The 17,522-nt window shown below is 36.3% G+C and overlaps 1 protein-coding gene across 5 annotated transcripts in view; it reads left to right on the top strand.

Moving 5' to 3' along the window:
* The window catches only part of vav3b (vav 3 guanine nucleotide exchange factor b), a 65,451-nt gene that overhangs the window by 7,182 nt on the left and 40,747 nt on the right, over positions 1-17,522 (top strand). For 4 of the 5 annotated variants that reach the window (XM_084119454.1, XM_084119453.1, XM_084119457.1 and 1 more), the window contains exons 3-11: positions 4,287-4,345; positions 4,435-4,500; positions 4,922-5,024; positions 5,341-5,433; positions 5,574-5,642; positions 5,746-5,849; positions 6,401-6,500; positions 6,634-6,729; positions 10,102-10,170. In XM_084119454.1, the coding sequence (XP_083975580.1) occupies positions 4,287-4,345; positions 4,435-4,500; positions 4,922-5,024; positions 5,341-5,433; positions 5,574-5,642; positions 5,746-5,849; positions 6,401-6,500; positions 6,634-6,729; positions 10,102-10,170 (759 nt within the window). The remainder of the gene's footprint in view (positions 1-4,286; positions 4,346-4,434; positions 4,501-4,921; positions 5,025-5,340; positions 5,434-5,573; positions 5,643-5,745; positions 5,850-6,400; positions 6,501-6,633; positions 6,730-10,101; positions 10,171-17,522) is intronic. The other variant, XM_084119455.1, reaches the window with a different exon arrangement.

The following is a 17,522-nucleotide window of genomic DNA, read 5'->3' as shown; positions in this document are numbered from 1 at the left end:
GTCTACACCACAACTATAATGAGAACAGCACAGAGAAACAATATCGTTGGAATCACTTTTTAGAACAATTTTTTCTCGCTGATGAATGATAAAAACATTGGCAGCAAATCAGAATCCATCCTGCTTTAAAGAGCTTGAGCATTTAAAGTGGGATACGACAAAACTGCTGCAGAATGATGTGGACGCTAATATAGTTAAGTTTATAGTTATCTTTATAGTTTTCACATGAACGCGTACAGCTAGTTGCAAACAAAAGCATCAAGAGAGACAGCGACTACCTCATGTCTCAAAGCACATAACATTACAATAATAATGAACATAAACAATTTAAAGAGCACTGACCTGTATCACCTGACTGCTGCAGGTTCATTTCGGTGTTGATAATGTTGCCATTGAAACGTATAAATTCACGAGCTGCTCCGAGTATAACGTCACGGGTTTCCATCTCTTCCATCCAAATTACAGACAAATGGTATCCTACCCCCCCAAAATGTGTAACTTCTGAATGCAAATTTCCACTGTTAAAAGATGTTTCCAAGTGAAAGAGGTCCTGACTATATAATGAAATGCAGCAGGGGATTAGAGTGCTGGGTTTGCATCTATTCTCTTTATTCCAGAGCATTTGATGTTTTGTATTGATTATCTTTGAATTGATTATGAAATTGGCATGATACATTTACCTGACATAATAAATTGTTACATTTGATTATTTTAACTGACTATTTTCACCAAAGAGTTAAGAGGAATAGTCAAACATTTGCTAACATTTAATGATGCACAGATATCATTAAAAACCTTTTTCATTTATGGAGTCAGATGAAATAACGAGAGAATACATATTCAAATGTATTGCATTTAATCAAAAAATACTTTGCCTCGAGAAAAGACAGTAACACGTAGAGACCTTCCGCGCTGGTCAGATGCCGGACTTTGGGCCGATCGAGCGTGAGCTTACAGTAGTTATGGCGTGAACGCTTTATAAGCTCATTGTTTTGGTTCAGGAGGAACTGTAAAATGTGGCTGCTGTTTGTTTGTAAGCTCAGTGACTGATGTCTGTCTAACTCTGCATAGCATGAAACGCGCTGATGATGTGTGATGTCTGTGCAAGCAGGGCGCGCAGAGGTATAAAAATACATATGTTGATAGGCAGGTAAGACATCGTATCATTGCACTCAGACCGAATGCAATGACTGGACGAACATTTTATGGTCCTACGCCTTCCATAGACAATATATATTAGTATAAATACATTTAGACCACTTAAATTAGTGATTGCTATCAGTACGTGAAGAGATAAAAAAAAATTCTGGAACAAATCGCTTACCCTGCCTTTAATACATGGTCTCTCATTACTTATTTCTTTCTTAAAATTGTTTCTCATGAAGTCACACAGGTGTTAATGTTACTGAACTCTGCCACACAGCTGTTTGGAGGGTGGATTTTTCATCTTCTTGTGCTGTTTCCTTACAGACTTCAAGGCACGTCATCTTATGCACATGTGGTTGTTTCAGTCACCCCATTTGACAGTAGACATATAGATTTACTACATGCCTTCTAGGCATTCTCTTATTATTAGGTTACTGGGGTATATTGATAGTTAGATAGCACAACCATATCAAATCAATAGGTGGTTGGAGTTTTGTCTTTGCAATCCTAATGCAATTTACAGACACGATTTCTCTCGAGCTGCTTTACATATGTTTTGAAGGAAAAAGTAAGTTGATAATTAAAAAAATAAATAACATTGAGTGCAGATGTTTTTGATAGTCTGGTGTGTATTTGTTTGTCTAATCAGTATATGCAAAAAGTGCTTCGGATCAACTTTTTTTTTTTTTTGTACATGGCCGTATTACATAGCTGACATGCAAAATCATGGTCTTGTTCCTGATTTCTAAATTTCGCAAATCCCAACCAAGACCACATTCAGATTAAACAGTGCTGTATTTTTAACTTCCTTCTGATGAACATGTAACCAAAGAAGCACAGGAAACCTTTAAAAGCCATTGTAAGGTGATGGTTTAATATCTGGAAGACTTTTAGTTGTCAGATTTCTCATTCTTTATTATCATTAATGTGAATGTCATTAACACTATGAAATAACATAAATGGAAGGAGAAATAGGAAATATTTTGTGACTAAAATGTCTTGTATTCTACAGTAGATGCCACAAAGTAGCTACCAGTTTTGTCTAGAATATAGCTCAGTACAATCTTGGCATGGTGCATCATGGGTTGCTTTTTAACAGGATTGAGTCCATATGTCTGCTGGGAAATAGTTTTCATTGACTATCTTGTCTAACTTGTCCAATAAAAATCATTGAAATTTTAGTTTATATAGAAGCTGTTGCTTGAACAATAGAGCATGGCACTAGCAACACCAAGGTCATGGGTTTGATTCCCAGAGAATGCTGATAAATGGACTGATAAATGGATAAAAGCATCTATGCATAAATATAATTCAAATGTAAAAGAAATTCATTGGTTTGCACAATTTCCATGTTGTTTTCAAGCATTTAAACAAATTCTGCCCAATTTGTGATTGTTTTGACATTGATATAATATAAAACTAAAGATAGTCTTGCCTTCTGCACATTCTCACTTAGTTTCATAATTTGATTTGTTCACACAGAATGGGTTTTTCCATTCCAATGCGCTACTTTTCCATTGTTTTTCTACACTTCTTGCGTCTTTTGCAGCGTCTCGCGCATGACACGGCATTCTAAAAACGCAACACTCAAGTTAAAATCAGCTTTACTTTTAAAAAACTTTTTAAAAAACCTGTCTCGAGACCTTGCATTTTTTCCCCATTCCACTGCCCGCGTCTCACGTTTTTCAAAGCAAAAACGCATTCTGTTTGAACGAGGCCTATGAAAGCAGAGTCTATTGAGATGCAGAATGAAAAGCTCACCTCTGCTGTGCCGCTTTATGTAGGAATTGAAATTCAGCTGCGGCCTGCCTGTAAAACTGCAAAAGCTATGACTTGCATCTGGCATCTTGGCTTTATACTGTAAAGGTGACTTTTTTTTTAATGCACTTCAAAGATGTTATTCGTAATGCAGGTTGTATTAGTAATAAGGTACTGAATCCAAGGTTTTATTTATACCTTGTGGAACAGATACGAGGGAAACATAGATTTAGCTAAATTTGTTACTCAGGGATTTCTGCTGTTCCATTTCCACAGTGACAGAATGCCATCTGTGAGAGTTAAAATGCTTAAACTTTATGCAATTTAAAATGCATGAAGCGAGATTGAAAGTAGATGACAAAAACATCTTATCACACGTGCGAACAAAAATAGCTTTCTAAAGGAAGCAGGGTTGGTTTTCAACAGGTGTTGTGAAGCGTGAGTCAAAGACCCAAATGGTTTGCTATCACCTAGATCTGTCTATTTGTACGTATTGTGCTTGTGTGTATGCATGCATGCATGTGTGTAACCATATGTCAATCTGTATATGTCTCTGTGTGTGTGCATGATTGTAAATGTGAGAAAACAGGCCCACATCAGAGCAGTTTGGCATTGCAAGACCACTTCCTCTCCCGATAGTGCAGCGTCTCTCTAATAGCATCACTTTTCATAAGTAGACTATCATAGGAATCAGTTATGCTTTTCAGCTAAAGCAGTGGGTTTAATATTCACCCTATTATTTCATTATTTTATTGTATTTCTTATTTCTTAAATACTTTTACTGACTTAAAATGTGTCATATCACATTTTTGTTATTTCATATTTTCCCAGAAAATCACATATAAATACTAATATATTACTATAAAATATACTATAACAGTTTGTGTCACATTTTAAATTGTTTTGTGATGGAATGCAAGGTTTACAAAGATTGAAGGTATTTGAAGGAGTATTAAATAGTTTTAACTAAACTATAGTTTTAACAACTTTGTAAACCTTGCATTATATCACAAAATAATGTAAAATATGATAAAATATAAACTGTGTAGGTCAGACTGAAATGATCAGCGATCTTGTTAAAAGTAAAATAAAATAATGTGCATATGTTTAAATGTTCATTTAAAGTTGCAGAACAAGCTGTTTGGCCAACTTTGTTTCAATAAATGTCCTTTTTTTGATGGAGAGGACGTTCTGAAAGTTACAGTTTGTTTTCATAATGTGTAATACATTGAACTCACTTGTCTCAAAAGACCAGGGAAACATGTTTAAAAACACAATGACTACAGATAAACTAAAATCTGTATACTGTAAGTAGACCAACATCTGCCACACACACGTTTATCTTCAACTTGCAATTCAAAAACACACTTTTGTCTTTCCAGGTCATCGACACTCTGTCAAAACTCTCTTATACGCCTATTGCACAACAGACAGGGATCAGGTGGGTTTGAATTTGCAAAATGAATCAGTTGGACACATTAAAGATCTTATTCTCTGAGCTAAAATAAGGGTTCTGCACCGATTTCACAGGTCATTCCCCACAGAGGAAAGCAGTGAGAATGAAGACATATACATCCATTTGGCAGATCTCCTTGAGTAAGCATGAAGCTCTCTTAACCTAATTGGGCAGTTGTTTTGATTGGAATTAATGAGATACTAATTTTCCGAAATTCATTAGCACTTGCGGTTTTAGTCTCCCACGTATATATGTAGCCTACGTGTTTTGTTTCTGATCAACTCTAGAATTGAACAATTTATAATTTCAGTAATGTATGAGATCTATACACTAGCGTTGCGTGGGAGGAATGTGAATGGCTGATTAATAGTAACTGTGAAAACAGGAAGTTACACAGGAATTGTGTTGACACAAAGCCATACTTACCTCAGTTCACTGATCTATTGTATTTAAAATCCAGTGGCCACAAAGTCTGTGGTTTGACTGTTAACTGTTGTGTAATTATATGCATATTTTAAAGCAGTTCTGAAGTCCTAATCTTGAATGTGTTTGTGTAAACAGCGAGGAGCTGGAGGAAGATATTTACGACCCTGTGTACGGAGATGTTGATGGAGGAGAGGTGTATGAGGATCTGATGAGGACAGAGGCTGCTGTGTCTCAGGCGGTACTCAAATGACTCAATACCACACACACACACACACACACACACACACAAACTCTCCCAACGCATCAAAGTGTTGATTTCCTTTGTAAAACACCTACTCCTACTCCTACCAGAAATATGGTTGCATTTTCATACGAATCTTTATGAGTAAATTCACGTAAACACAAAAAGCACCAGAAAAAAAAAAACATAACTTGTGTCTTTAAACTGGATGAGTTGCATTGAGATCCTATAAAACTTCATTAGGTTGTGTTTTTAAAGCTTTTTTTTGGACAGCTTGCTGTAGTCTTCTCTCATGTTAGAGTTGTGTTGACAGAAACAGGCCGAGGTGGACATCAGAAGCTGCTGTCTTTTAGAGATCAAACAGACAGAAGCCAAATACACTGAGACTCTGGAGACCATCGAGAAGGTGAGATTCATATTCTCAGCGTGGAAAATGTATCATACCGCGCTTCACGTCTAGTGATGGACAGCTGATCCGCTGCTGCCACTCAATGAAGGATATAACTTTCCTACATGGAGCTTACATTTTTTTGTGTTTCTTAACAGTATTTTATGATTCCACTGATAAAATTCATCTCAGCAACAGAAATTGACAAGGTTTTCATCAATATACCAGTGAGTAAAGCTGACCACCATGTTTCTATACTTTTTAAAGTAAACAATGTCTAACATTTACACCTTATATATACGTGTGTCTGTGTGTGTGTGCACTTTACAGGACCTGGTTAAAGTTCACAAAATCCTAATGGCCGAGATTCAAGACTCTGTTCAAAATAAAAACGCAGAAAACCTCCACCAGATCTTCATTACTTACAAAGAAAAGTATAAAACCACATTCAAGCACATATTAATAAGTATCTTAATCGTATTTTTCAGTAAAAACATCTAAACATCCATAAAACAAGTTACTTCAGAAGCAAAATAGCATAAGATAAGAAGACTTGTTTACAGAGAATACGTTTTGAATTAAATTTATTTTTCTTACCCCACTGTCCATTCATTCATTCATTCATTCATTCATTCATTCATTCATTCATTCATTCATTTTCACACAATTTAGTTTGGACACAGTCTGCCAATGGGGTAAGAAAAATAAACTGAATGATAATATATTTTCCAAAATATGATTATATTTGTTTTATTTAATTTACATGACATTTATTGAAAATTCAAACAAAGCAATCATATTGAGGAAAAATTCATTAAATATGCTTGGGGTGACAGATTTTGGTGTAGAATCAAATTGTGTGTACATCTGCAGAGTTTCCGTTGAATTTCTGCAGGCCTGGTTAATATTTAATATTTCTAGAATGATATTATTAAGCACTGCTGATGTGTGTGTTTTCTGCTAACATTTACCCTTTCTGCTTTAGGCTTCTGCTTTATGGAAAATACTGCAGTCATGTAGAATCAGCCATTTCTCTGTTAGACTTCATCTGTAAGGAGAAAGAGGGCGTTCGACTGAAACTAGAGGTGCAGAACTGTTTCATTTTCTGTCATATTTACAATATTTCATCTCATTTTATAATTTATTATGCACTTTTCTCATACCCAAAGCGCTAAAAGATCTTCTGTGTTTTCGTATTTCATTTACTTTATGTTGCAGGAATGTTCGAAGAGAGCAAACAATGGGAAATTCACTTTGAGAGACTTGCTTGTAGTTCCCATGCAGCGTGTGCTGAAGTACCCACTACTGCTTCAGGTACAGTAACATGCACCTATACACCCACACTATTATCATTATATATTGTCTTCTTCCAACACTTTGAATTAACACTAGAGTAAAGCATATCACATTTTTGAGGATCTTAGCTGCATACGGTACTGTGTTGGAATGAGCCTCTTAGATTGTCCTACTAAAATGTACCACATGGTGGCGCCGTCTGGCTGGTTTTCTCTTCATCTGTGACCACTTCACTATATGAACTTACAGAACTTGTCATCACTGCGGCTGGAAAGTTTTACTCTCCTGTTTTGTGCAGGGAAGACATTTCTGATGGTACAGGTTGCACAAATCAACACAAGAGGTCATTATATTAAAGTCAGCGTGAAACTGCAATCACAAAATTTTTTACATTTATACTTTTGACGTATTTCTGAGCATTAGGGATATCCAAAAAAATGTGGGTTGGGACTTGTATTTTTTTTTTTTTTTACAATCTATGGTTGGGACTTTTTGATTTTATCACTGGGAAAATTTTATTTTGAAAAGTGATCTATATATGACAGATGTAGGAGGAGAGGGAAAGTTGTCTTCATAATCACATGCATTGTATTAGAAAATATATTATAGGAATAAATAGGGCCAGTTTTGAAGTGAATATATGAGTGGCTTTGAACTACTTTTCCTAAAGTGACCACCGGAGGTGTTATGACCAAACCAAAAGTAATTTATTTATTTATTTATAAGAAAATAATTGTGGTCCTTTGTCAAGATGGACATAGTCTATTTTATTTTACTATTTTACTGTTAATTTAATAAATACCATGTTTCTCAAAGTTAGTTCACCCAAAAATGAAATTTCTGTCATTTATTACTCACCCTCATGTCGTTCTAAACCGTAAGACTTTCGTTCATCTTCAGAACACAAATGATAATTTTAATGAAATCTAGAGATTAAAAATATCTCAAATTTGGTAAATGGAAGCTCAAACATGCAGGCTTGAATTTCTAGAACCAATGAGGTTCATTCTTGCATGTCAAGCAATTACTGTTGAGCATTCATTCACCATATTTTAGTGCTCTATGTATGTTTGCTGATCAGTGTTTAAATGTGAATACAAGCCTAAATGAAATCTGTTTGTCATATAAATGGATCATGTCTCTTCAGAAGACTTGAATTAAACCGCTCAATTCATATGGGTTTATTTTATGATCTCTTTATGAATGTTTTGAACCATGTTTTGGGTGAATAGACTTTCAGTGGAGGAACAGAAATATCTCTGGTTTCATTAAAAATATCTTTCATTTGTGTTTCAAAGATGAAAGTCTTGTAGGTTTGGAATGACATGAGTGAGTAACTGATGACAGAATTTTAATTTTTGAGTGAACTAACCCTTTAAGTAGGCATAACCTATAGGTAAATAATATAATTATCACAGTTACCACACTAGTTATGCTAAAGTTTTGTAAGCGAGAGGTCCTTCACCACAGGACAAAGATGACATGAGAACAGAAGTGTGTGGACAAGTGTTAGAGACGTGTCACCACATACACACACGCACACAAAAGCAGGGGCAGGTGACATTGCATGCTATCCTGTGCTCAAACACATTGTGCCCACTTCCTCTGGAATGACTCAAACAAACTGTCTTTGTAATAGTGTAGCGTATCTGACTTTTCTTTTTGTTGCATTTTTGCAATTGTTTGTGGTCTGAGCCCCCCAAAGCACACAAAATCAGATTTTTACAAACCCGATCTGAACCGCATAAATATGTTGTTTCCTATCTAATTAAAATGCGAGCTTGAAAAATAGTTGAACTCTAAACGTTCAGATCATATTTCATGTCATTTTTCATAATTTATGATGTGATGCAAATGTAGCGTCATATTGGCATTCAGTGTGTAATAAATGGGACATGAGCAAACAAGAAATGAGTTTCAGACACTGCATATTCACTATTGTGTAAGTATAGTAAATACAGTCTAACACTTAGGTTGTTTTCAATTCTCTTTTCGTCTTGCATCTCTTGCCGTCGTGTTGATGCATAAGTCATTACAATGGGAACTGATATGGATATTGACTATTGTACGCTGTTTTAACAAATTATTCAGAGTTCATCACTCGCAAAATGACAGTGCAGATAAAAAATGAATAAATAATGGTCTTACAAAGCTCATGGTGTCTGCAGAAGCACGGATCACCACTAGCAGTGAGTTTTGAGACCAAAATACAGATGAATGTCTGAAGAGTCGAACACTGAAATCTCATTCATTTGTACTGTAGGTAATTGGGTCTCCATAAGCTCCTGCTCTGCATTATACCTCCAATACTTTTAGGAATATACACATGCTTGAGCTTCCATCAAAGTCACAGCAGTGGCTAGGGTAGAAAGAGTCTGAACTTTCTACTCACCTTGTTTACTTGCTGCGACTGGGCTGTTTGTCTCTCTCCAGCATAATTCGATTCCACTATGAAAACAAATGCATGTTTCTGATGAGCTGCACAGATTTCATACTTGGAACAACACCATTTCTCTCCCAGCGTGTTTGTGTGCTCGTGAGTCTGTTTGCGCACAAATTCAAAGGCCAGATTTGTTTATCAAGTTAATTAGTTATGTTATAGCGTGGATCTCAAAAGGTTCTGTTGATGCTTTTCTCCATATCGTGGAATAAATCTGGTTCAAATCAAAATGCCCATCATCCCATCAAAACTGACCTGGAGCGCTCATTAGAAACTTGGCACTGGGTCTTTCAGAGCAAGTCCTCAATGAAGTGGTCTAGTCTTGATGATGATGATGATGATGTGACCACATTCTGTGACACAGAACAGGGCCTGAACATAATTCTGACTCAGTTTCAATGACATACAAGGGTCTCCAACACATGCACTGGAGTAGAAATATTCTCTTTGCTTTCAGATGGTTTCATCTTTGTAGGCCTCACCACATGATTTGACTGACAAAAGGTTTTCAAATATTAATAATCAGTGAAGAACATTTGTACGGAGGCCCACAATTGATGTGGGGGGAAAAACAAGATAGTGTGGCCACACTTTAACTAAATTATAACGAGGGGGGGAAATTAGTAGAACATGGCCACAATTTAACTAAAATGATGAAACACATTAATAAAATGAAATAAAAAATGAATAAGTTGTCTTATTTTCCCTCCGCATGACCAAAAAAAAAAAAAAAAGATTATGCCAAACTGCTTCTCTCTTTTCAAGGATTGCAATTAATTAAAGTTTTAATTAGGCTTTTTTTTATTTTTTTTTTATTGTGGTATCTAGACAATATCATCGTGATATTTTGACTTTATTGTATAAATTTAATTTTAGAAATTAAAATCATGATCTTCTAAGAAGAGATGTATATAAACAATTGACTTTTTTTTCTTTCACTTTTCATATAGGAATTGGTCAAATATACTAATGACACCACAGAAAAGAGCAACCTACGAATAGCCCTTGATGCCATGAGAGTAAGTATTGATTTATTATGGAATCTACAGCAAAAACGTACAGAAAGTACAGATTAGCGATTTTTTGTCATTATTAAATGCTTAAAGGTGCAGTAAGCGATTTCTGAGAAACACTTGAGTTACAAAAATAACGTTAGAATAATGACACTGACATAAAACTTCACAACATCTCATCTGACCGTGGATACTAAATGAGGGCAACGCGTTTTTCTCAGGCACTGATAGAAGAGTCAAACGCTTTCATGCACGTCTTTTAAAATAAAAGTCTAGTGTCAGAAAAACAGAATTATGCTTGTTGTTTCTTTGACTGCACACTCCGCGACCCACTAAAAACGACCCACCAGTTTAATGAATGTTTTTATGATGACTTTGTGAAAGGTTAACTAAACAGCATGAGCCGTCTTCCTGCTGGCCAGTATTTTGGATATTTTATTCTGTAACATACAGATCTGTATTATGCTATTGTTTTTGATAGTGTTGTACATTTCTTACAGATAATCACGATGGTCATTGCGTTTGTCTTGCCGAATGTGGTATCTTCCTGTCAGCAATTACAGTTTGTCTATAAGCAGCTTCTTTTTTAAATTAAAGCTGCAAGCAGCATTTATCGGGGTTCAAGCTATTAAGGCCTTTAAGGGTTTTTAAGCACAAAAGCATCAAAAGTTATCAGGTTTTATTTAGCAAGCATGTAACCACTGACATAATAGATGGAAAAGACCATTTACAGCCAATACAGGCAATGTACCATAGGAAATATATGGTTTTAAAGCTTTTTAACAGTTATAGCGCCACCTATAGTCCGATCTCCATAAAATTTGGCATGCTTGTTAATGATGTTATGTCACATATGCTCACCAATTTTTGTGAGGTTCTGAGTTTTCATTTAGGATTTATAGGCTTTTTAGTGTATTTTGCTACGCCCATTTTATAAATGACCCTATTTTGATCTAGAGAGTCCAGAGAATTGTCCTAGACTGGTCTGGTTCCAATCGTGCGAAAAACCTAGGACTAGTTCGCAAAAGTAGGTTTTTAACATGTTTGCGAATATTTAATGAACGGTTTGATTGACAGCAATGGTCCTTGAGGCAAAGTTGTTCAGGATGAGGAGATCTATCAAATGATATGCATATTGTGTGGATATTTGTAACACCACGTGATTACAGAGCTGTAAAACTCGTTAGCGCCAACTAGTGGCCGATTTCTTTCAAAATTGTTACAGACCTCTATGGCCTTGAGTCGAACATGCCCATCGAGTTTCGTTCCGATCGGCCTCCGTTAACCTTGTCTAATAGGTGCTCAAAATTCATTGGCCGATGGCGGCCATGTTTTTCGAGATACGCCAATGTCCTCATACACATACATGGCACCTTGGACCAAGACACTGCATGCCAATTTTCAAGTCAATCGGACTAATGGTCAGGTGGTTATAGCCTGTTTTATGTTTTTTTTTCATGTTATAGCGCCACCATGTGGCCAATTGCCGCGGTTTTTTTACTGTGACCTCAGATTGACCTCTTACACATGTGTACCAAGTTTGGTGAAGATACCTCATTTACTTCTGGAGTTATAGCCATTTTAGTAAAATAGGCCCCTCCCACAACGTACGTTTTGGCGCCCCTTACCGTCCGTGAGTCGAAATTTCAACTTTTTTTCGATAGTTTTTGATAATCAGACTCTAGAGAACATTTCTGCACTGGTTTGGTTCCGATCGGGCGAAAAACCTAGGACTAGTTCGCAAAAGTATGTTTTTGACAAAATTCAAAATGGCGGAAAATCTATCATGGCGGAAATGAAATCGGAGATATACGTTTTGTTCGTCAGGCGTCCAGCTTTCCAATGATATAAGACACTTGAGTCTACGTCATACGGTCTAGTAGTTATGAGCAGTTTCGCGCTTTTGGTTGCTATAGCGCCACCTATGGGCCAATCGGGGTCATACTTTGATAGGTTCTCCCCAAATTGAGGACTACCATTTGGTCAAGTTTCAAGGTTCCAGCTCTTACGGTTTGGTCTGCACGATGCGTTTTAGGGGAAAATAATAATAATAATAATAATTAAAGCTGCAAGCAGCATTTATCGGGGTTCAAGCATGTAAGGCCTTTAAGCACATAAGCATTTAAGACATTAAGATTTATTTAGAAAGCTTTTAACCACTGAAATAATAGATGGAAAAGTCCATTTACAGCCAATACAGGAAATTTACCATAGGAAATATATGGTTTTCAAAGCTTTTTAACAGTTATAGCGCCACCTATGGTCCGATCTCCATAAAAATTTCCATGCTTCTTTAGCATGTTATTTCACATATGCCCATCAATTTTTGTGAAGTTCTGAGTTTTTATTTAGGCTTTATAGACGTTTGAGTGTATTTGGACAAGCCTATTTTATAAATGATCCTCTTCTAGCCAACCAAAAGCAAAATTTTAACTTTTTTTTGATAATTATTGATCTAGAGAGTCCAGAGAATTGTCCTAGACTGGTCTGGTTCCGATCGGGCGAAAAACCAGGGACTAGTTCGCAAAAGTAGGTTTTTAACATATTCGTGAATAATTAATAAACTGTTTGATTGACAGCAATGGTTCTAGAGGCAAAGTTGTTCAGCATGAGCAGATCTATCAAATGATATGCATTTTGTGATGATAAGTGTAACACCACGTGATTACAGAGCCATAAAACTCGTTAGCGCCAACTAGTGGCCGATTTCTTTCAAAATTCTTACAGACCTCTAGGGCCATGAGTCGAACATGCCCACTGAGTTTTGTTCCGATCGGCCTCCGTTAACCTTGTCTAATAGGTGCTCAAATTTTATTGGCCGATGGCGGCCATGTTTTTTGAGATACACCAATGTCCTCATAGATATACATGACAGCTTGGACCAAGACACTGCATACCAATTTTCAAGTCAATCGGACTAACGGTCAGGTGGTTACAGCCTTATTTATGTTTTTTTCATGTTATAGCGCCACCATGTGGCCAATCGCCGTAATCTTTTTACTGTGACCTCAGATTGACTTCTTACACAGGTGTACCGAGTTTGGTGAAGATACCTCATTTACTTCTGGAGTTATAGCCATTTTAGTAAAATAGGCTCCGCCTTCTTCAAATATTTTGGCGCCTCTTAGCGACCGTCAATCGAAATTTCAACTTTTTTTCGATAATTATTGATATTCTGACTCCAGAGAACATTTCTGCACTGGTTTGGTTCCGATCGGACACAAAACCAGGGACTAGTTCGCAAAAGTAGGTTTTGGACATAATTCAAAATGGCGGAAAATTTGCATACCGGAAATGAAATCCTTGAGGCCTTTTTTGTTCGGCTTGACCCAAGGATTCCAATGATATAAGACACTTGAGTCTGTGACAAACGGTTAATGAGATTTAAGCAAAAATGTGATTTTTTTTTGTTTTTTGCACTGTAGCGCCACCTATGGGCCAATCGGGGTCATATTTTGATAACCTCTCCTCGATTTTTGTACTACCATCTGGCAAAGTTTCAAGTCTCTAGCATTTACGGTTTGGGCTGCACGATGCGTTTTACGGCAGAAGAAAAATAATAATAATAAAAATCAGTACAATTACAATAGGGTTTCAGCACTTCGTGCTTGAACCCCTAATAATAATAATAAAAATCAGTACAATTACAATAGGGTTTCAGCACTTCGTGCTTGAACCCCTAATTAATGCCGACAATTACAATGTTGCCAGATATTGCTACGAAGAACAAGAAGAAAAAAAATAATAATAATCCGAAATAAGTTAAAAGCTTGTGTTTTGGAAATAAGATTAATGTATCACTAACCCTAACATGCAACTTCCCACTTTATTAACTTTCTAAAGTGTCACAATAAATGGGAACGAGCCCAAAAAGACGTATAATAGGTGGATCTGGCAATCGCGCTCTCACTTGCAACACGCTCCAGTTCAAACCCCGTTCACTGTTCTAGCTTCTCGCAGCTAAATGAATTGCAAACACTCATATGAAGTTGTTTAAACGGCTAGTTAATCATTCAGAGAGCTTGAAATTTTATTTTTGAATATAAAAAAATGACCCCGGTGACCTCATAGCTGGCTACGGCCATGACTACAGCTCAAAAGTTCTGGGTCTGTAATACCAAGGATTTTATTTATTTGCATTTATCTAACAAAATAAAGTAAAAGGAGTAATATTGTGAAAAATTATCACAATATAAAATAACCATTTTCTAAAATGTAATATATTTTTAAATGTAATTTGTTCCTGTGATGTCAAAGCTGAATTTTCAGCATCATCATCTTTAGTGTCACATGATCCTTCAGAAATCATTATAATATGCCAGTTTGATGCTCAAGAAACATTATGACTTATAACTTATGACTTATTGTGCTACTTAATATTTTTGTGGAAACTGTGATCAATTTTTTTCAAGATTCTGTAATGAATAGAAAGTTCAAAAGAACAGCATTTATTTAAAATAACATTATAAATGTGTTTATTGTCACTTTTGATAAATAAGCACTTTTGTCCTTGTTAAATAAAAGTATTCATTTTTTTCAAAAAATACTACTGAGCCTAAACTTTCGAGTGGTAGTGTATATATGTTAAATGAAATATGTCTGATTCTCCACTATTTCTAAGTTACTAATCAGATAAGTAAATTTGTGACATTGATCATGTAACTTGTTCTCTGAGATGCTTTTTTTTTTCAAATCTCCAATCATGCTGGAGAACATGATTATTAGATTTGCTGTCATTAAAACAAAAGAGAGACAAACCATTATGAAAAATACATTATGAAATTGATGCTTATTTTTAAACCAACAGTTCACTGAAATTGCATTGATAATACAGTATAATTAGTAATAAAATAATTATGAAATGAATGAAAAATATATTCAGTATTTATCTCTCCACAGGAAATTATTTCATTTCATCTGCGAGAATAAACATCTCCAGATATCAAAAGAGGTTTTTCAAAAGACCCCACTGGGATGATGTGGATCTCGGCTGATTTCCATTTTGAAAGGAAGCCTCTGCTCAAACACTCACTTATGAGTCTAAATTAAACACACCAGCCCATTTACAGGCGGGCAGGTAGATGAGTTCAGTCCCTGTCTGAGCAACTCTCACCGCTCCCATTTGGCTAAACCAATCGACACTGAGAGTATAATTCCAACAAATTAAATCATTGCAGGCCTCTGTTCCATTACTGATCCTCACATAACCATTAATCTGCTTTCCACATACTCTGCCAGTGAGACAGATATGAGGCGTTGACATCACTTCATGTATAGAAACCCATAATATCTCATCGATATTAAAACATTACCAAGAACATGCAGGAATGAGCTGATGTCACATTCTAAATAGAAATCAAGGCTGGTATAAGTGTGACGTCTTAAAATTAGAGTTTTGTGGCTTTAAGGCCCTGTGTCCACCAAAGCGTTTTTTCACACGGCTGGCATATTTTTCCAATTGTTCTCAATGGGAGCTCTGCGGTTTTTACCGGTTGCTGAGAGTTGAAGAATGTTCAACTTTGGGTAAAACGCAGCGCTCAACACTGTCAGCCGTCCAATCACAGTGGAGAAGGGGCGGGACAAATACCACACCAACCAACCATCACATTCTGCTTGTACAACGTCAACAGATGACAACAACAAGCATAATAACGGAACAAAATAATTTAAAACAAGAGCCAGAGCAAATACTTTACATTGTATCGATATTTTTATATAGAAACAGCACAGAAACAAACAATCTAAGAAATGAGATACTAGTAACACTTCCGCGGATATTCCGTATCATAGCAAGCAAAGCGTCTCAACTGAAAGAAAAAAGCTTTGGTGGACACACAGCCTTAGTCTATGTTAGGAGCCGCACAGACAAGTCGACTAGTCGAATTTAATTATCTGCCACATAAGCCTGACGTCGACTAGTCGCAGATCATGGCCTACAGAGGGCGCAACAGGATAATAAATATTTGAAGTCCACTTTTACGCTCAGTTTCCAACAGTTAAAATTACAAATAAATGCACTCTGAGAGCCCTCCACAAGATATGTTTGATTATACCATCTGGATGCTCAAAATGTATCGGGTGAACGCACATTTTATATAGCTTACTGTACACATAAGTTAACTGCCGTTCTAAACCAAAGCGCTGTTGCATTGTAACGCACATACACACTGTAGCTCGCACATCATGTGCAGATCGTGCGCACACAGAAACATGCACAGTAGCGCAGAAATAGTTTAGAAACTGATAAGTTCTAGCATATTTTTCTAAGTAACTGAAGAGCTTCACTATTAGTAGAAAGACGCTGCCAGGTAGAATTAATCAACACATGCAATCGCTCTCTCACTAATGCTGCATTCATATAAATGTAGCTAATCTTTACTGTGCTACTTTATCTGTATCTGATTTAGAACGAGCAGAAATCTGTGAGAAATATAATGACCCAAAGACAAAAGAACTGATAAAAAATAAGCTGTTATGTAGAAGCAATAGCCTCATAGGCTGTGTCATATATGCCATAGCTGTGCACGAGGTGACCCGCATTCGAGTCTCAGCTTGAGGTTCAGGCTTATTTGTTCATTAATGGCATCATCAGCGACTAGTCGACTCGACTTTAATCACATAAATGTCGACTTCAAAAAATCTGAAGTCGTTCAACCTCTAGTCCATGTGTGTTAGCTTTGAGGCCATCTATATGCTAGTGTACTCCTGAACATTGACGAAACTGCACAGTACTACCTAAAGTACATAAGATCAGGCAAGAGCTTTAGAACCCGCATTAATATTAGAAAACCTTTCCAGCGCAGGAGAGACAGAAGCGGGAAGGACTGAAATCTGACGCCGAGGTTGCGTTGTTTCTGCTCCATTCGTGAGAAACATTGGTTTTGCTATGTTTCACAGAACCAAGATATGCTGTTGTTGTAATGTTAGCTTTAGTAAAAGGACAGTTTTGAGTGTCATTGTTTGTCTGGAGCTGGTGTGCTGCTGGCGACTAACAATCAACTCTTCCTTATATGCGTGTTCTTCTCTACTGTATGTTCATTTTTTTTTGTTCTTCCTTATCGTTAATTTATCATCTTGCTATGATTAAGAGACATCCACTCTTGCATTGTGTGTTCGTGCATTTTTGGGGGCGGAGCAATGAAGGGAGGGGTTGTTTGGGTTGATTTCAAATATTTCTAAATGACTGTGGTCTCACATACCAACTTATTTTATATTAACAAAAACTATTTTGGAACCGCTATTTAATAGTCTTACCTTATACTCTTTTTATTCATCATCATCATCAACATCAGTATATATCATATTTTTACAGTATATACAGTATTTAGGCTATATGGGCCATTCTACAGCATTGGTTC

The sequence above is a fragment of the Abramis brama genome, assembly GCF_963993115.1.
Source record: "Abramis brama genome assembly, chromosome: 7".
Lineage (NCBI taxonomy): Eukaryota > Metazoa > Chordata > Actinopteri > Cypriniformes > Leuciscidae > Abramis > Abramis brama.
This window is presented reverse-complemented; position numbering and strand designations above follow the sequence as displayed.